Below are 19,458 nucleotides of genomic sequence, written 5' to 3' on the forward strand. Positions count from 1 at the left end.
AGGACTCTGCCTTCGCTCCTAGAGCCCACCACAGACACACCTATCGGTACGCTTTGTTCGGCAGCCGGCATTCTCTGAGAGTCCTCCTCCTGTTGCCCTCGTCCTACCGGCACACCACTTTGACCTGGCAATGCACCGCTGCCGTCTAAGCCATTAATCTTTCCTAATCTCGACCGTCCCCCCCTCCCCTCTCCCCCCTCCCCTCCCACCATCGTAACGACAACAGCAGCAGTAGCACGCCCACCTCAAAAAGCAACACTCAACTCAGACTTGCCCCATTTCTTCTACCACAACAGCGCCATGTATGCAGCCAGCAGAGGTTCCTTGGCCAGCCACTGACCTCCCCTCCTGTACACCGTCATACTGCGTACACGCCTACCCCCTTCCCCTTCTTTCACCCTCTTGATTGTACCAGCCCGCTTGTTTACCGGTCTGTTGTTTACCTTTCTTATAAGCCAGGCTGTCTTGGCATCGTTCACAGACGCTCGTCGGCCATCAATGTTTTTGTGCTGTTTCTCACGAGCCAGATCTGCCCCCTTCAAAACTATCTCTTGCCCATACTACCTTGACCGGCTTCCCTCCTTTCCCTACCAGCACCTTGTCGTGCTAAGGGCTCGGGGCTCAATATCACTTCCATATACTCCAATCTAGTCATTACGCAGCAGCTCGTTGATGTCTTTGTCTTTCATCATAACACATCTTCTCCTACCGCACGTTTCCTTTTGAACGTCCATATACTCACTTGCCTGGCCTTGTTTGGTGCTGTCACTGAGGCAGACTTTACGTTCTATCACCGATCGCGTACATATCATACCCCTCTTGTCATAGGTTCCACTCCGTTTATCTTGGAGGTTTTTTTTTCCCTCGCAATTACTATTTCATCCGGCATTGGCTGCATGTACGAATTTTATCCCAAGCATCCCAATAACTCGTTGTCGAATTTCCATCGACAACGATAACCATAACATTTTGAAGCATCGCCACTTCTTCAGGGATCTTGTCACGTTTGTACGGGGCGGTGGGTGAGAAAACCAAAAAGCCCAAAACAGCGGCTATCTGGAGCCGTAAATCTGACAAAATCGAAGACGAGAGCAAGATAACTTCAGACGATGTGTAAGTAGTAACGGTGGAATTCGCCGCAAGTAAGAATGCATCAAGCCCCCAATCTTCTCGAAGCGCCTCCATTGAGAGATGAATCACGAAAAGCCCAGCAACGGCCAATATCCGCAGGATCAACGGGCACAGATCAGCACCGAGTCTCACCCACATCATCGTCTCCGCCAAGGAGGAGAAAGGATACTATGTCGTCAATTACGACAACCGCGACGGCAGCCACCACGGCTGTGTCTGTTGATACCAACGCCGAACGCCCCTATAATCTTTCCGAGCCAGTTTCCCCCACATATCCATCGCAGGCGGTGTTTTCCGCTAGTTCCGGGGCCGACATTACCGGATCCCGGCGGCCCAGCCGGCGAAGAACCGGCCCGCTCTCTGCCTCACAGCGAGAGAAAGCAGCCCTGATTAGGAAGCTTGGCGCTTGCAATGACTGCCGACGCCGGAGAGTTGCAGTGAGTGCTAAGAGTTGACCCTTTGTACAGAACGTGACGGTGCCCTAGAAAGAAGCATCGAAAACGGCTGAGAAAGCTCACAGCCCCGTCCTTGACAGTGCCATCCAAACCACCACAACATGAGCTGGGAAGATGCGGTGCGGAAGTACAAGAACCATATTCCGGCGCAGGAGTATGTGCCTCTTGCCGGCCGTCCCACCAACGCTTCTCAGCCGATGGTGATGCCATTCCAGAGCGATCCGCAGGAGATGGATCTTGATTCAACACCAGTGCCGACCGGCCCGTATCCGGTGCAGCACCAACTTCACCAGCACCAGCATCAGCACCACCAACACTCCGTGTCGCAGGGCCAATTACATTCAAAGCCGTCTCCAACTCCGCTATCACAGCCATCCTCTAGTCGCTTGTCCATCAGCAGCGCCCCCCGCACGCCGTTGCCATCTAGTCGAACGGACAGGATGACGTCGGCGGTTTTGCCGGGCATTGAGTCTCTATCGGGCGATCTCCAAAGCGCAACGGCTCGGATCATCAATAGTTCTAACCCCTACCGCACGCGCTATGATGCCGTTCACGTGCAGCTGGTAGTGTGGTCTGACGACAATCAGCTGGATAGGTCTGCTGTCGAGAACCTCGCAGCGGTATTTGAGAAGAGATACAACTATACTGCTGAGATCATGTGCATCCCGGTGGATGTCTCGAGCCCATATCGATGGCTGGTTCAAACGGTGACAGAGTTTGTCAGCAACCGAGACTCGCGAGAGACACTCAAGATTCTCTACTATGCTGGCTGCAGCTATCTAGATGGCGAGCGTGAGATGGTCCTGTCAAGGTGGGTGGTTATGAGGATGCGCAGCACTAAGCCGAAGAGACGAGCGTGAGAGATCTGTCACGTTGGCGGGCGCTGACAATTTTTGCAGCTCAACGGACGGGGCATTTTCGCGCACGATTCGGTGGAGTGGCATCCAACAGGTGCTCGAGGACGCGACTTCGGACACGCTCATACTCATGGACGCGGCATACTATCCGTGCTCCAAGATGACACGCCGGGAGGGTGTGCTGGAGCTGATTGCAGCATCGGCAGGCGAGAGCCAGAGCAACAAGCTTGGACGGGTGGCGTTTACGCATGCGTTGATCAATCAGCTCCAGACGCGGCTGAACCAAAAGTACAGGGGTCCCCTGTCAGCCTTATCGGCTGCCGAGCTTCACGTCCGGCTGTTGTCGGACTATTCTCGGATCATGCAAGGCCAAAATCCCGAGAAGGAGCAGATCACAAGCTCCCCATCACCGTTGCACATCCAGATATCCGCGAATGCGCGGCTGCCATCGATCCTGGTTGCGCCTTCGAAGAGGCCGATGCCAAGCAGCCCCGAGATGCAGGCACCGGGGACACAGATCCATCTAACGCTGCAGCTGTCGGACAGCGGAGTAGACAAGGCTGGCTGGACTGAGTGGATGCGGCTGCTGCCAGAGGGTGTGCAGGAAGTCAAGTGTGACAGTCCATTCCGCAATACGTTCCGATGACACGGAAAAGCGGGGGAAGGGGACCTGGGCCCTTAGGAAGAGGTGAAAGCATCCTCGCGATTGATGATACCATTGTGTTGGGGTTGCGTTTTCAGCATTTGCATTTGCATTTTATTTTGGCATTACCATTTCTATGCTTTACATTTCATTTTCATAGCCTTGCGATGGCAAAACAAACGCTTAGGGGAAATTAAAAAAAAGATGATTAAACATGACGAATGGGCACGAATCAAGCAACCAGGCAATCACAGGGCAAAGAAACACTCTACGGCAAGAGCTCTTTCTATGCACACGTATTATAAACGTAATCGCGATTGACCTGGACTGTCTAACAAACAAATCTACATTACACTGATGGGCAAGTGTGCTAGATACAAGCAGATCTTGCACGTATATGCTCTACAGGAGCAGGAAGGCGAGGAGAGAGCTGAGAGAGGCAGCAGCTAGAGTGCGCATGGTGCTTCCGGCAGCAGGGAGACCACGAACAGCAGCAGAGGAGACGTTGGCGAGGAGGAAGGTGGGCTCGTAGGCGCCGTAGTTGGTGGTATTGAGGGTGCCGTTCCAGCAGTACTTTGCGAAGCAGGTGGTGCACGCAGCAGGAACGGAGGTGTTTGTGCGGGTGAAACTGCGGCTGAGGACTGCGCAGGCGAGACAGGTGGTCCAGTCAGCGTTGACGGTGCCGTTGCCCTGGGTGGCGGCATTGAAGCCGTTGGTGATGATCTTGTTGCGCAGGGTGAGGGTGTAGCTGTCGGTGAAGGTTGAGACGTTGCTATCGACGCTGTAGGGCGCATTGGGCAGGTAGACGACAAGTGGAGGGACAGTCTGGCCGTCGGTGAGGGTGAAGTTGGAGGCATTGCAGCCGAAGAAGGTGGGCCGCTTGTTGAGACCGAGGTTGACAAAGGTGTTGTCGTCGGGAACGGCAGGGAAGAGAGTGCCGTTGGAGATGTCGCCAAGCGAGCGGTCGTAAGAAGCGCGCAGAGCAGTGCCGTTGGGCCAGTTGTAGTCGGTGTCGGCGGAAGAGTCGACGGCGACGATGACATCGACCTGGCGGAAGGGTTGGATGAGCGGATGCAGAGGCAGGTTCTCGAGGTCCTCGCCGCCATCGACAAGAGACAGTTGGATGTCTTCGGCAGCCGCATTCGTCTCGGGATGGTATTTGTAGAAGGGGTTAGGAACGTATTGGGCAATGTCGTTGTTGTCGTTGCCGAGATCCTCGAGAATGTGGTCGATGACCTTGATGACAAAGGACGGGACATTAATCTCGGTGCTCAGATTAGTCAGCAGGAACTGGTTGAAGAGGGTAGAGGAAGTGCCCATAATATAGCCGAACTGGTCGAAGCCGCGGACACAGTGGCTGTCGTTGCCGGTGGGCACGACGCCGTTTGTGAAGTTGGAGCCGAGGTATTCAGTAGGAACGAAGCCGTAGGTCGTGGGATCCCAGGAGCCCATCTCGAAGGCGTTGAATTCATAGAGGGTGGCGTTAAGGGAGATGATGGTAGTGTTGGGGGCGCGGCCATCGGCGACGAGGATGGGGAAGGGGGTCTGGCCGGCGATAAAGTTGTCGGCGAGGGCGATAGAAGAAAATGTGTAGTCAACGCCGCCATAGGGAGCATTGATGAGCTGGTACGAGAGCGCGCGGCCCCAGTAGTCGGTGAGGGAGGTCTGGAAGCCAGCGTCGGCCTTGCCGGCGACCTGATCGGCGACGTGGGTCCAGTACTCGGCGGTGTCGATGATGTGGAGATGCTGGGCGGTCTTGGGGGCGGTGTCATCGTTGTCGAGGTCGAGCTGAACGCCGTCACGACGGGCGATGTGGCGGATGGCCTCGATGGCGCGGCGTCGGGTCGAAGTGCTGGTGGTCTGGGTGCTGCCGCTGTTCTGGGCATCGTCGCTGGGGCCGGAGAAGATGGAGTTGTCGAAGCGCCAGAGATCGGAGCCGACGTAGCCGTCACGCAGCTCGACAATGGTCGAGAAGTTGTTGGCAAACATGGAGCCGACCAGCCAGCCACCGCCAGAGAGGCCGGCCAGATAGGTCGACGCCTGCAGCAGACCGCCGATACTGACGTTGCTGGCCGGCAGATCGGTCGTGCGGCTGTCGGCGGCGGCCAGGAAGCCAGCTCCGTTCATCAGTGCTCGATATCCGCCACCCGACATGGCCAGGCCGATGTTGGGCACGTTGCGGGTCGACGCGGCCGCCACATAGGAGGTCGCGTTGAATCCGGTGATGTTGGCGGCCACGAGGAAGTCGACCAACGGCTGGCGCGTGTTCTTGCGCCGCAGTGCCAGCCACTCGGTCTCGTTGGTCGACAGAGCGCTGGCCACACGGGCAGCCGGTCGGGCGGCCGGGCAGTCGACGTAGATGGGCGTGTAGTTGCCGGACGGGTTGTTCGGTAAGGCACGGCCGTAGAGGGCGTCGGTGAGTTCGGTAGGGGCGGCAGCGAGAGCGGTGGGCGCGAGGGCGACGGCGCCGACGAGGAGAGAGAGAAGAACCATGGTGGAGGGAGGGTGAGAGAAAAGGAGAGGGAGGGAGGAGAGGGAGAAGAGGGGAAGAGAAGAAACGAAGGCTAAGAGAGAGAGAAGAGAAGAGATAGAAGAGAGAGAAGAGAGAGAAAAAGGAGAAGAGAAGGGAGGAAGATAATAGAATGAACACGTGAGAAGGGAAAACAGACGAAGGAGAAGGAAGAGAAGAGACAGAGATGAGAGGAAGGTTTAGAGAGATAACTTCGTACAGAAGACAAGACGGCCCAAACGAGCCAAGACCAACAAGAACCACTTCGCCTGTCAGGTCCTCATCTATTTCACCCGCTCACAATCTCACCGCAGCTGATCACGAGAGGGGCGTAGATATATAGTCTGCACAGACAACACAGAAATGAATGAACGAAATACGAAACGGAAAAGAGACTGCCGCCAGACACAGGCAAGATCAAGCCATATATCCATATAGTACCGGATCTACATGCAGAGTAGTAGCATGCAGGGCCGCCTGTGTCTGCGCGCGTAGCGCCAAAGGACGCTCATTCCGATCACCTGGAGACGGACGGATTGGATGGACAGGCGGAATGTCCGGAAGCTAGCCACAGCTCCAGGGGTCGCTTGATCTTAGGGGGTGAGGCTGAGCTGAACCGGTATGTGATACCCACCACTTGGCAGTGTGTGACGCGTACTTTCTATTCTGCTCCGTATATAATACAGCTCGATTTTCGTCTTCTTTCTTGTCGACTTCTCTGCCGAAGAGGCATAAATGCTAAAATACAGCCGCAAGCGTTTTTTCTTGCACGCTATCACGCCGACGCCGTGAGCCGTCGCCGCTTATGTAATCTCTACAGTGCGGCGTCGCCACTAAGAGTTCTGACAAGGCCCGGTTTTCTTCCTTTAAATTGGCGAGCGCTTACTCTATTTCTCACCCGCATGCGACGCCTGAAACGATGAATACGAAGGATTGCACCGGCCCCGGCTTACCGTACTGATGCCGACAGATGTCGTTTTCGCTCAAATGCTCCCGATCGGCCAAAGGCTTGGAAAACTTTGCTACCAGAGACAGCTGAGCTATATACTAAGATCCGACCACCAGCGCATACTCAGATGACACGGCCTCGGGGCTACTCGCAATCGATAAATGCCGAGACGCCGTCGCCAACGCTTTGAGAGACAAGAAGCGCTAGTCCATGGCAATCTTGCAGCAGCCGGACAGCCGGAGGGTATCGTGCGGAGGGCTATGTATGGCAGAGAAGTCCTTGTGCCTCGTACGAGCACGTGTAGCAAAAGTCGCTGCCGGCCGCTTGCGGTGTATCAGGTACTGTAGCAAGTTTGCCACCCCTGCACGATCACCGCGCCGATCTGGTGGCACCCTTCCGACCGCCGTTTTGGCGCAGGAGGCAAAACCGCCATAGGAGATCAGATCCAGCAGAGCCAGTTATGCCGTGTGTTCGTACAGTGCATATTGTAACACAGACTGTACGGGTACGCATACCTCCGTTGCCTGGCAACCGCCTGTTTACCCCATGATGGCCCGTGACAACCTCCACCTGCCGTTTCTGCAAAGCTCTTTGGCTAGCAACATCCTGGCCTCTGTGCTTCCCCACCTGCCTATCAGGCCCGCTTTGTGTTTTGATACCACCCCGACTGCGTAAACAAGCACATCGCCAATTCCTCGACAAGCTATCAACGCCTGTCGTGTCGAGTCGCCGACCGCAACAGCCACGACATCTCGGAGTCGGTTTCCGCCTGCCCCTACAATCACGTCGTCTCCTGGACGCTCCTTCCCTCCCCCCAACTTGGATGGACGCCCCTTCCTGAACGCGTGCTCTTCACCAGCAGAAAACTGCTTCTCTCCTTCTTCCACTCGGCCCTGCATTCCACCCTCTCAACATGGAGCCCCAGGCACCCCCCAAACGGATGACGCGAGCCAGAGCCGCGGCAGAGGCCAGCGTCGACACCACCGCCTCGGCCGCCCGAGCTGCTGCCACGCGAGCAAAGGCGTCCACCGCCGCATCCAAGGCCAGGTCTTCCGTCCGCTCCACGGCCACGGCCACGACCGCGTCTGTTGCTGCCAAGAGAAAGATCCGGTCCGACGAAGTCGAGACCGACAACGAGCAAGACGAGCTTGGCCTGCTGCGTGCACAACCACACATCATGAAGGCTGCCCGTGGTGTTCGTGGTCGGACTAAGAAGACGGCCACCGATGCAGATGCACATGATACCACAGCTGCAACCGAAGCAGCAGCCCCAACGACACGTCCTCACCGGGGTCGACCACCCAAGAACACAGTGACGTCTGAGCCGTCGACAGCACGGACGACGCGGACTAAAAAGACAGCAAAGGGAGATGTGGATGGTGCTGAGGAAGCAGTCGGTAGTGCCATGTCTACAACAGCAGCTACAGCCGCGAAGAAGACGACGCGCACACGTACAAAGTCCACAACGACATCGACAGGGCCGACCATTTCTGTCCGCACAGCTGCAGCCACGGTTTCCAAGTCAACCGCACCGAAGAAGAGGGTAACTTTTGAGGAGCCCGAGAAGGAAAATATCGCCCCAAAGATGACAGTCAAGACGGCCAGATCGACTGCCGCTTCAAAAGCATCCGAACCCTCCACAGGCTTGCGGGCTCAGCCAACCCGCCGAGCAGCATCATCAACAGCACCAAAGCCCGCCACGGCTGCACGCTCTGCCCGCACCGTCGCCTCTGCTCGTGGCAAGTCTGCTGCCGCAGGCTCGGGCGAGACGAAGGTCGAGAAGCCGAAGCCGCCAACGCCGCTCAGCCCTAAGAAGGTGACGCAGGTGCGCATGGCGCGGGACGACGTCGAATCTGAGGACGAGCTGGGCGCGACCGACAGCCAGCCGGTCTATGTCAAGCCCCTGCTGAGAAGCCCCTCGCGGCCTGGCCTAGGCCTGGGCGCCCAGGAACGTGCCAAGACGTTGACCGGAGCCGGTCTGGACCTCGAGTCAGCGTCGCGCGACATTGGTAGCGGTCTTCCGAGCGATGGCGTCCTGGCTGTGTCGGCAGAGCTCACAGGCACGATTCTGGCCAGTCCGGCACGCCGGCCGCCTCCATCTCCAGCCAAGGACGGGCTGCTGCGTTCGCCGGCTCGCCGACTGGATGGAGTGGTGCCACTGGACACGGCGGCTTCCACGGTCAACCCGACGCTGAGCAGGGGTCCGCTCTTGCTATCGCCAGCAAAGCGGTTCCCCATCCCGGCAAAGAGCAGTGGCGGTAGCCTCGAGGATGCCACGCGCTCGCCCTCCAAAATGTCCCTTCTTCAGACGCCGGCAAAGCGGCCTGCATCGCCGGTCAAGGCCGCTATTTTCCTGCAGAGACCAAACATGAAGCCGTTGGCAGTATCAGACATTGCAGAGGAGCTGGCCACGTCGCCGGAGCTGGAATCGGCTCTGCTGGCTCCCCATTCGAGCACGCCAGCTCCGGACGACGAAGATGATGCAGATGACGCCGATGACACCGATGACACCGACGATGACGACGTCGAGGACGCCGACTCTCTGACACAGATGCTCAGCGAAATGGCATCGAATGCAGCCGCACTACGGTCGGACTCGCCAACACGCCTCCGGTCGCGTGACGTACATGCTGCAGTGGCGGGCCAGAGGTCCCCTGGACTGACGGACAACAACACTGCCGAGTACGAGGTGCCCATGCCAGCCGAGGAGGACCCGATGGAGGTTGATGGACCCGCTGTGGGCACTGCTCCCGCCATAACGGCGGCCGTGCCCGCTGGAGGAGCGTTTGGACTTCGTGCACGGGACCTGACATCGTTTGGTGCTGAGTCAGACTCTGAAGACGAGCCAACACCACGGATCCCGTTCTTCTCGGCTCCACCAGACGCGGCTCCCGCAACGCCGTGCCCGGCTGGAAAGACGGGAAAGCGGAGAATGTCGAGAACACGATCGCCGTCGAGCAGGAGGGGCCGTGAAAGCTTGGATGGTCGAAGCAGCGCGAAGCGACTTAGAGTGAGCAAGCTTGGCTTCACGCCGTTGGCCGAGCAGCTGAACAGCTGGAAGGCCCACAGCCCAGCGAAGACGGACGTAGCAGCAGAGCCGTCTATCTTTTTTGAAGAGGCCATGGCTGGCCAGGCCGTCAGCTCTCCGACCGTTCAGGGGCAAGACAGCGTGGAGGAGCAGGCTGCGACCGTCGACAGCACGATACTGTCGGCTGCAGCGGAAGTGCTACCGCCCATCTTCGACAACGTGTCGCTCACGCAGGAGGACCTGGAGCTGGCGGATGAGGCCAACGACATGTCTCTGATGGAGACGGAGGAGATGGCAGACGTGGTACATCTGACGCCGAGCGCGGCCGACGAGTCGGAATCTGAGGACAGCCAAGAGTACGGTGACGAGAATGCAATTCCGATCGACCCGGCTCTGATGGAGCAGAACGCAGCTGCAGTTTCTGCCGCGGTGCCGCCGGTGACGCCGCAGCGGGTGATGATGCACACATTCCACACGGTGTCCAAGGTGCCGCTCAAGGCAGCCGACGAGTCATCGCCACAGTCGACGATGCGCCGCCGCAGCTTCAGTGCGCCTCGTCGGCGTCCCGCCGCCAGCAAGACGGCTAGTGAGAGCAGCAACGATGGCAGCAGCACCTGCGGTCTCACGCGGAACGGAACGGTGATCTCATATTCGCCGACGAAGAAGGATCGCCGGCGCGACAGCCGGCGTCAGAGCCGTCGGGACTCGTTTGCCGGTGAGGCGGCCGTGGCCGAGATGGTGTCAGACGAGGAGCGAGAAATCGTCCGTAGCCTGACCAACTCCCCTGCGCCAGCAACACCGGCAAAGTCAGATGGCGGCTGGTCGGTGGCAGCGACGCCTGCCCGCACGCCGCGGCGAGACATCGACCCGGCGTTGCTTCGTGGAGCTGTCGTCTTCGTGGACGTCTACACAACCGAAGGCGCTGATGCCAGCGGCATTTTTGTCGAGCTGCTCACGCAGATGGGTGCACGCTGTGTTAAGCACTGGCCGTGGAACCCTGAGAGCGACAGCAGCAGTTCGTCTGCTGCCGATTCGACGTCCAGAATTGGCATCACGCATGTCGTCTACAAGGATGGTGGCAAGCGCACGCTGGAAAAGGTGCGCGAAAGCGCGGGTGTGGTGCAGTGTGTTGGTGTCAGCTGGGTTCTTGAGTATGTTTTTTTTTTTGCTTCTTTTTCAGTTCCCTTGCCTTTATGCTTGCTTACTAACCAACCGACAGCTGTGAGCGGGAAAACCAGTGGCTGGACGAGGCGCCTTACTATATCGATACATCAGCGATGCCACGTGGTGGTTGGCGGCGCAAGAGCATGGAGCCGCGGGCTCTTGCGAACATGAACGGTATGATAGTGACGACACCGGCAAAACAAACCAACGTGGCGTCGAGCTACCGCGACTGCCGCACGGCACCAAGCACGCCGGCCAATGAAGCTGTCGATGAGTACGAGGACGGTGAAGGCGAGGTGGAAGGACCGTCGGAGTGGATGTTGACGGCAGTGCCGAAGACGCCGGCACCCGAGGCAATTGCGCGGTATGCAGCAGCACTCTCGCCGTCGACGCCGCTGAGCGACGAGGAGGAGGACGAGGACACGATCATGTCGCTGCACGACGAGCAGTCAACGCTGTTGACGCGCACATGTCCCCCCAAAAACACATGTTATCGCGAGCTGGGCGCGGGCATTCTGTCGCGTGAAAAGGACGAGGGCGTGCTGATGCGGCTGATGTCGGCACGGCGGAAGAGCCTGCAGTTTGCGCCCAAGATTGCCAGTCCGCTGTCGAAGGCATGGTACTAGAAGAAGGGATAGTCATTGGCATGGTCATGGTCATGGGTGCAGTTATTTGGGCCTTTGCTACGTGTTTAAGAGCATGTTTGCTTGTGACTAATACGGCAGCTGGAAGGAAGGCGGCACCGGGGTTCTTTCCGTGCCGGGAAAAGGCGTCATAGGCTATAGACGGTACCAAATTGCAGGGCATTTTTGATCGAGTGTATTCCCCAGTGATTCATATCTTCCGAGCCAGCACGCGCAACCGGACATAGTTGAGGTTGAAGGAGCCGTCGGGCTGGCGGGTGGTGTACTCAAGGACCTGGACGATCTCGCGGGTGCAGGCCTCGCGCTCAATCGGATCGGGGATGAGGTCGAGAAAAGGGCGTGCCATGAGGCGGATCCAGCCATCGACACCGGAGGTGCCGGCGGGGGTTGGACGCCATTGGCGCTCAGCCGCGAGGACGGACCAGCCGCCGACGCGGGATTCGAGCATGTGGCGGGCCCAGGCCTCGTCGGGGAAGAACCAGGGATCGGCGACGACGGTGGCGGCGAGGCCGACGCGACGGCTGACGGCAGCGACGACGGCGGTCACGAGCTCGGCCACATTGCCGAGGCCGCCCATCTCAAAGGCAAAGAGGCCACCCGGCTGCAGGGCGTCGCGCACGCCGCGGAAGAAGGCCTCACGGCGGTCGGGTGGCCGAAGGATCCAGTGCAGGGCGGCGTTGGAGAAGGCCTTGTGGAAGCGAGCCTGCAGGAGGTCGGGACGATGAGGGAGGTCGTTGGCATCGAGAACTGTGGGGTGAGTGAGAAGGAGTGAAGGAGAGAAGAAGAAGACTGACCCTCAAATGTGCAGTTGCTCAGACCGGCTGTCCGGACGGCCGTCTCGGCTGACGTAATCATGGCGAGCGAGCTGTCGATGCCGTGGACGGAGCCGTGGCCCTGCGCGAGGATGTGGCCGATCGACACGTCGAGCACGCCGTCTGGCACTTGTCAGCGTGGTCCGGGGACAGACACCAGGCCACTCACCCCCACAGCCAATGTCCAGGATCACGTCGTCCTTCTGCACGTCCAGCCAGCCGACAATCTTGCCGGCCAGTCGGGGCACAAATGCGGCTGCATCCTGGTAGGCCTACGGAAACGCGATCGGTCAGTCGTTCGTCGGTCTTGGGAGCAGAGAGATGCAGCCGACAGGGCTCACCTCGGCGGACCAGAAGTCTTGTTTCTCGGTCGTCATTGCTCCGTGTATGCGGACAGATACCTCGTTGCCTGCTGATACTAAATTAATACTGCAACAGGCAGAGGCGAGTTCAATCCTGTATTTATACAGAGACACCTTCCTCCCGTATAAACGCCCCGCGTTACAATTGACAGGCGTCCTAGCTATCTCAACACAATGCCGATGTCGGAGTCGGCGTCGATGGAGAGTGAGAACTACAGATCACGGTCTAGACGGTAAAATGGAAGTTCGATCGGCAAAGCACTCCAATTTTATATGCTATCACGGAACTCAATACAGAGTGGATAGAGCGGCCTACTCCAGCTCCAGCAGCTTGTACCTGCTGTCGCCTAGCGCATCCTCGACCCTCTTCATGGCAGCCAATACCTTTTCCTCCTCGAGGCGCCTGCCGACAACCTGGACGGCCACAGGCAGGCCGTGCATGGCGTCGGCGTCGTAGTGCTTCATAGCACCCTGAGCAACGCCATTGAGCTTCCTGAGGGAGAAGTCGGCGGGCAGCTGGTCCTTGGTCCTGTCGACGTGGGTGACGGGGAGGATGCCGGTGGTGTAGTCGAGCTGCACAACATTTAGACACGGCAACTAAAGGAGCATAATACAAACACAAGGAGACTAACCAGGTTGAACAAGAAGGTGTAGCCGCAGCTGCTGACGGCATCATGCATGGCATCATGAGGAAGAGCAGGAGTGGCATTGGGGGGAGTGATGAGGATATCCAGCTCAGCACTGTCCCACCAGTGGAACCAGCTGTCGCGATAGGCCTCGCGCTGGGCGACGAGCTGCCAGTTCTCAAAGGCCGACTTGGGACCCCAGCTGCGGACAAGACGGGCCCAGACAGGGTCGCGGCGGACGAAGCGGACCCAGAGGTAGTAGAGGTAGCGGAGGGGGGCTGGGAGGGCGGCAAGGCGGCGCATCTGGCTGGCACCGCTGTCAAGCCACTCGTGGGGACGACGGGCGACTTCAAAGGTGCGGCAACCGTCGGCATTGAGGAGCTGGGCGGCAATGTTGAGGGCGTGTTCCATGTTAGGGGGCATGGGGACGTGTGCTGACTCATCGGCTGACTTATCAGTATCTGTACTGGTGGCGGGGCTGTCGCGGATGAGGACGACGTCGTGGCCAGCGGTGCGAAGGGCGTCGGCGACGGAGTCGAGGGCACGGCGACAAGCAGGGCTGGGGTCGACGACGCCGTCGGTGGTGAGGATGCCGACGCGGAGTAGTTTGTCGGGGGCAGCGACAGCCTGTTCGACGTCGGGCTTCCAGGGCAGCGGATGGACGGAATAATCGTATTTCCACGGCTGCATCTGGACGACGGCGCGGGTGAAATAGGTGAGATCGGCAAGGGTACGAGCCATGGGGCTATAGACGCTGGGGACGCCCTCCTGGCCGGGCATGCTGGTGCGAAAGCCGAGCTTGGGCCAGCGGCCGGTTGAGCAGCGAAGGCTGTAGCAGCCAGACCAGGCGGCGGGCAGTCGGACGCTGCCGGCGACATCGCTGCCGACACCGATGCGACTGCCACCGAGAGCGAGCAGGGCGCCCTCGCCACCGGAGGAGCCACCGGGTGAGTAGCGAGCATTGTGGGGGTTTGTGGTGCGGCCCCAGATCGCGTTAGTCGACTCGAAGCTGAGGAGGGTGATGGGCAGGTTCGTCTTGACAAACGGCACGGCGCCAGCGTCTTTGAGCAGCCGCACGGCAGCGCCATCAGCCGCTTGGACCTGCTGTGTGAAGCTGCTGTAGCCGACTGACGCGTCGAAGCCGCCGACGACGATGGTGTCCTTGAGGCTGACCGGCATGCCAGCCAGCGGGCCTGCCAGGTTGATGGATCCGCTGGCCGCATCGCCGCTGCTACTGCTGGCTGCCAGCCACTCCTCGGCTGCCGTCATCATCACCTCGGTCACGCAGTTGGTCTGCTCCTGCGCCCGCAGCGCTGCCTTGCCGTACGTCTGTAGCACCGTCTGCGGCTGGACCGCGCCGGCCTGCACCTGGCGCACCAGCTGCTCGACCGGCAGGCCGAGCAAAGCGCGGTCGTCGGCCGTCAGCGCGCCGTGGTAGGCCGCAGGCAGCGCGCGGATGCGGTCAGCCCGCTGGGCCTGCTTGAAGGCGCTGCACACACGTCAGCGAGAGGGGGAGGGGAAAGAGGAGCCCGCGGCCAACGCACCAGTCCTTCCGGTACTGGAGACCGAGGAACGAGGACAACATGGTGGGTGGATGTGTGATTCTGTGTGGGAGACCGGCTGCTTGACGCTGGTTTCGAGCTCGACTCGTGGCCTTGTCGTCCGATCACATCCAAACGATCATCCAACAGTCAAGACAATCCAGACAACATCGGCCATATCGCTCCTGCCTGATACGGGACACAAGCCCCGCACTTGCTTGTGCCGCAGATAAGACACGACGTCCAGGTAATACTTTCCCTTTAGGGCAAGTCCCCCTCAACTTGCACAACCTCTCGGTCTTCGTCCGCATCCGTCCGTGATCTCGCCCTGACGACCAAAAGACCAAAAAGACAAAAAGAGGTCGGCAAGAGCGGCACAAGACATTCATCCATTCTCCCCACCACCCGAGCCCAAGCCAGCCAGCCAGACCGGTCAGACCATGCGGCTGACAAAGGATGGAAAGCAGAACAGACAGTTTGGCCAAGCCATGGCTACCTTCTCGTCACTCCGCTAAAACTGGAGCGAGACCAGCCGCCATTGCTAAAGTAGGCTCCATTGTCCGCGCCAGCTAATGAGATGTCAATACGCGGAAGCCCGGACGCCAGTTCCGGGTCCCAGACACTACGACGTAACGAGTCTGAGAAGCCAGACAGCCAGCATCCCGTGAGCCACGCCGCTCATCATGGTTTACATCCATGTCCAGACTTTTACATAGTACGATTCTCACGCCGTACCACGTCTGCCCTGCGGCTGTGCCTCGGCTGCCTTGTTGAAGGCTCGGGACCGTGACGACGATCAGGGATACGAAAAGATAGGGGGACGACCGACGGCCTCTCCCCTTTTACTGCTCGTACCCGGACGGCACCAACAATCCACTATTCGCCGGATTCCTGCCTATGCTCCAACGCTAGTCTCACTACCGCTCGGCTGCCACCATCTGTCAAAATGCAGGCCGCACAGACTGATCTGTGCGAGTGCATCATGGCTCCTGACGCGGTAAATTGGTCTGGCCAATCCGCGCTTCCAATCTCCCCCCAAGGCTCCGTCTGTCTCTTTCTCTCGCGCGCGCTCTCTCGCACGGGCAACACATACGCGTGCACGCACAACCATCTTACTGCTCCGTACATAGTCCACCTCGCGCTTGATTCTGCAGGGATTCCCCTCCACCCACCCCCTACTCGTACCATGCCCCTGCTCCTGCTTGAAGTCGCACACACACACACACACGTCTGCAACCATGTCCGCCGATGTGGAGCACAGATGCACAATCTCAACCACAAAGATCACCTGAAATTTCGCTTCCAAGCCGTCGGGTCGCCCAAGAAGTCGGCGCTTAACCACCTCCATTCGTTGGCTGTCGGTCCAACAATCTGCCCGACAGCCTCTTTTGGCCGGCTCCTTCTCGACTCTAACACCACAATTAGAAATCGAACTCATGATTTTCCCACTTGGAGGGGGGGCGTGAGGACAATGTCTTTCCTGCAACGGCTGCAACAACTGCCAACGACTGCACGCTACGCAGGTCGACGGCTGTTGGTTCTGCGAGACTCGTACGGCCCCTCACTGGGCCCATTTCCCACCAATTCAACCGGGACATGGACATTGATCGGACTAGGCCTCTTGTTTGTCCGCCATGGCCGCCAGATGCTGGCCTGCCTGTCCGCCTGCCGCCTAAGCGCACTGCCGCTGCCAGGGGTAGATGGATGAGCTTTTGACCGCGCTGCAAAATTGTAGGACCACAGGACTGCAGAACTGCAGGATTGCAGGATTGCAGCACAGCGAGACCAAAAAAGTGACATATGCACCGCTTAACGTGAATACGAGTTCTCGTAGACTAGGGGGGGGGGGGCACGAGAACAGACGACAAGAGCTAAGAAGAGGACACCGAAAAAGAAGAAAAACAGCAGCCGCTGTAAACGAACATCGGTGGAGGCGACAGACGATCGGGCGCTTATCTCGAACAGGAAGCGGCCTATATGTGCGGCTGCGCTGCGTTAGCCTTGTTAGCCGGCCTTCTGGCTGCTGCGCTCAACTGCTCACACCATCGCACCATTGCGCATCGTGTCTCTCTGGACATGCGCAGGGACTTGCCGTGGGGCACTGCTACGCTGAACAAGACCAGCTGGGCTAGTCTTCTGCTCAAGCTACCCGGCTCGGCCGGCATCTGTGTCGTCCTACCATGTAACGGTCGCCAAACCCACCCAACTAGAGAGTGAGCGAGATTGGACGACATGGGTCAGCGTGGTGAGCGAGCTTGAGCCTGGCTGCTCTCCCTACTCTACGTCGTACTACTACACGGCCTGTCTCACCAATGGCTGGCCTGCGAGAATCCGGTTAGAGACCAACCCGGCTTCGGGGGGTCATCCTAGGCCCGTCTGCAGGCTTCGATCGGACGGCCAGCAACGGCAGATTGCCTCTAATCTACTTTTCCGACTCTGGCCGGCACGAAAGACAAACGAGCTGCACCTCTGCCAGGCAAACGCGTCTGTGGACGATCAGTCAGAACCGGGCTCCATATTGCCGCAGAACAAAGTGGCCCTGGAAGGAGCGGCAGATTGGACGGCCTGTCCTATTGGCCTCTACCTCTCTGCCTCCTCCTTTTTCCTGCACCTTTATGTCTTCTCTTTCTCTCGGCCTTCCTCGCAACACAGACGCCCCTCTCCCCACCCCGGCATCTGTATTAGCTCGCAAGACGCCTATGCACGCCAACGCCAGGCACACCGCACGCGCACATGCACCACCACAAGCGCAACTCGACCCTCCACCAGGTCGTCTCGCCACAGAGACCGCCCTCTGCTCCGACTCCTACTGCCGGTTACACACAAAACCCCAGCACAGTCCCTCCCCCCCAACTCTCCCTGTAATGGCCTCTCCAGAAGATGCCGTCCTTCGTCCAACAGACTGAGACTCGGGGCGTTGTTGGCAAACGGCTTCCAACATTGTCTTTGTTGCTGCTGCTGTTGCTTCCAGCCCGATCAGCTAATCCGCCGCTGTTGCTAAATCCTGGACTCGTCCTTTTTGATTTTCCCTTCACCTCCAACAGCCTCTCCACATCCACACTTTCTGATTTTTTACACCCCCGCCTGCCGTATTGCCCAGCTGCAGCAGGGATGCATCATAGCACCTTTTCCACAGCTGCGGTTCACATCTCCGCTGCCCTATCAAGATACGGGGAAGCACACCATCAGCACACGATAGGCCGCGTTCTTGGCTGACCGATACCGATGCAGACCACCAGACTCCGTACCGACTGATACTCTGAGACTTTTGCACTCGTATAACGTTACTCTACCTTGGATGACGTCTGTGAACGGCCGGCGGAACAGAGACGAGCTCTCGCATCACCGACACCAGCTGTTATCTCTATTCTTCATGCGTGCATACAAGCACATATATATGTATGCAACCGGTCCTTCCTTTCCTCTTCGGCCTCGATCAGCCACGCATACTCACTCTTGGGATGCAGCTTGACATTTCAACGTATACAATAGCCATCGATCTCTTACAGTCCATCGAACAGGCCACCCCCATCTCCTCTAAGCTCGTCTGTGTCGCCATGGACCACCACGGCCACCCGCCATTGCATCTGCCATCTCCACCACAGATGCCGGGCCACTATCACTGGCTCCTGCATCTGCCGCCGGCCTTTTGGGCTCACATGAACCTCTACCTCGACTACCACGACATCCTCAACCTGTCCATGCTCAGCTCGCAGTTTCGCGCCGTGCAAGTCGAAAAATACCTGCCCTGGACGGCCCGACACGCCGCCGTCGCACGCTGTGATCGCGAGGCGGCAGCGCTCGTCGCTCGGAGGCACGGCTCGCAGTACTGTGCCTGCTACATCTGCTTCCGCATGAAGCCCGTCGACGAGTTCCAGCGTCCCTCGGACGCGTACACCTTTGCCCGTGTCATCCAGCGCGACGCGTACACCGGCCGCCGCATCTTTGAGCCCGTCGGTGAGCCGTTGCCGGGCGAGGTCGGCAACATTGTGCAGCCGCCATCCATGCCATCGTCGCCGGCCGGCATGGGCATGGGCATGGGCATAGGCCTGGGCATAGGCATAGGCATGATGGGCATCGGACCGTCAGGCTCCGACCTGACAAGACCGGTGCCCGGACACATGCCAGTACTGCAGATACACACGTCGCGTGGACCAGTGGCGATAGTGTCCCGATCCGGGTGGACGCCACAGGCTCCAGGAGCCGAAGTTGGCCAGATCGAGAGCTTGCGACGGTACTGCATAGACTGCGCCCTGGAGACACGCCTGCTGGTGCCGGCAGACGTGACCACGACGCAGGACAACCAGCGGCTGTGGGTGTGTCGCTGCCGGGAGGCATGGCCAGAGACGGTCAGGCGCTGCGACTCGTGCCAGATGAACCAAGTCTTCCGAGACTGACTTCTTGGGGGGCTCCTTCTTTTCGTCTGCCCTTCGCCTTTTGCCTTTGTTTCTATTCTTTCCCCTTTTCATTCTTCTTCTTCTTATGCTTTCTAGTCTATGGAGGGAGACTTCTACCTGTGTCGACTGTTAGCAACCGATTCCATCCCCAAGACTGTATATACACAAGTATATTTGTTTCTCTAGTCTGGTAACCTTGTCTTTTCTACTGGTGGTGTTTGTCTATGAACGTTGTACGACTGCTTGCATGTAGCGCAATGCTTTGCCAGAACACACTGGAACAAAGTAATCCTTTTTCATTTCCTAACAACAGTATCCATTCCTATGCAAAGATTTGGTG

General features: G+C 58.6%; 6 protein-coding genes across 6 annotated transcripts; 3 read left to right on the forward strand and 3 right to left on the reverse strand.

The window, feature by feature from the left end:
* Window positions 1-1,687: 1,687 nt before the first annotated feature.
* Window positions 1,688-3,089, forward strand: CMQ_944 (uncharacterized protein; the record flags this gene model as incomplete). The annotated part of the gene is made up of 2 exons (XM_014318023.1): window positions 1,688-2,397; window positions 2,486-3,089. 2 exons carry the CDS (start codon window positions 1,688-1,690, stop codon window positions 3,087-3,089), a joined length of 1,314 nt encoding a protein of 437 aa, XP_014173498.1.
* Window positions 3,090-3,488: 399 nt separating this feature from the next.
* Window positions 3,489-5,579, reverse strand: CMQ_1669 (lysophospholipase plb1; the record flags this gene model as incomplete). Its single annotated transcript, XM_014318748.1, has 1 exon — window positions 3,489-5,579. The coding sequence occupies one exon, from the start codon at window positions 5,577-5,579 to the stop codon at window positions 3,489-3,491; it is 2,091 nt and encodes a 696-aa protein (XP_014174223.1).
* Window positions 5,580-7,457: 1,878 nt separating this feature from the next.
* CMQ_1609 (uncharacterized protein) lies at window positions 7,458-11,362 on the forward strand (the record flags this gene model as incomplete). The annotated part of the gene is made up of 2 exons (XM_014318688.1): window positions 7,458-10,723; window positions 10,792-11,362. 2 exons carry the CDS (start codon window positions 7,458-7,460, stop codon window positions 11,360-11,362), a joined length of 3,837 nt encoding a protein of 1,278 aa, XP_014174163.1.
* A 208-nt stretch (window positions 11,363-11,570) lies between these two features.
* CMQ_750 (methyltransferase type 11) lies at window positions 11,571-12,569 on the reverse strand (the record flags this gene model as incomplete). The annotated part of the gene is made up of 4 exons (XM_014317829.1): window positions 11,571-12,127; window positions 12,175-12,315; window positions 12,362-12,464; window positions 12,534-12,569. 4 exons carry the CDS (start codon window positions 12,567-12,569, stop codon window positions 11,571-11,573), a joined length of 837 nt encoding a protein of 278 aa, XP_014173304.1.
* Window positions 12,570-12,866: 297 nt separating this feature from the next.
* On the reverse strand, window positions 12,867-14,765 carry CMQ_1516 (amidase protein; the record flags this gene model as incomplete). Its single annotated transcript, XM_014318595.1, has 3 exons — window positions 12,867-13,127; window positions 13,187-14,669; window positions 14,725-14,765. The coding sequence occupies 3 exons, from the start codon at window positions 14,763-14,765 to the stop codon at window positions 12,867-12,869; spliced, it is 1,785 nt and encodes a 594-aa protein (XP_014174070.1).
* A 2,689-nt stretch (window positions 14,766-17,454) lies between these two features.
* Window positions 17,455-19,118, forward strand: CMQ_1140 (uncharacterized protein; the record flags this gene model as incomplete). The annotated part of the gene is made up of 2 exons (XM_014318219.1): window positions 17,455-17,559; window positions 18,231-19,118. The coding sequence occupies 2 exons, from the start codon at window positions 17,455-17,457 to the stop codon at window positions 19,116-19,118; spliced, it is 993 nt and encodes a 330-aa protein (XP_014173694.1).
* Window positions 19,119-19,458: the final 340 nt, after the last annotated feature.

The sequence above is a fragment of the Grosmannia clavigera genome (assembly GCF_000143105.1).
Source record: "Grosmannia clavigera kw1407 unplaced genomic scaffold GCSC_140, whole genome shotgun sequence".
In the NCBI taxonomy this organism is placed as follows: Eukaryota; Fungi; Ascomycota; class Sordariomycetes; order Ophiostomatales; family Ophiostomataceae; genus Leptographium; species Leptographium clavigerum.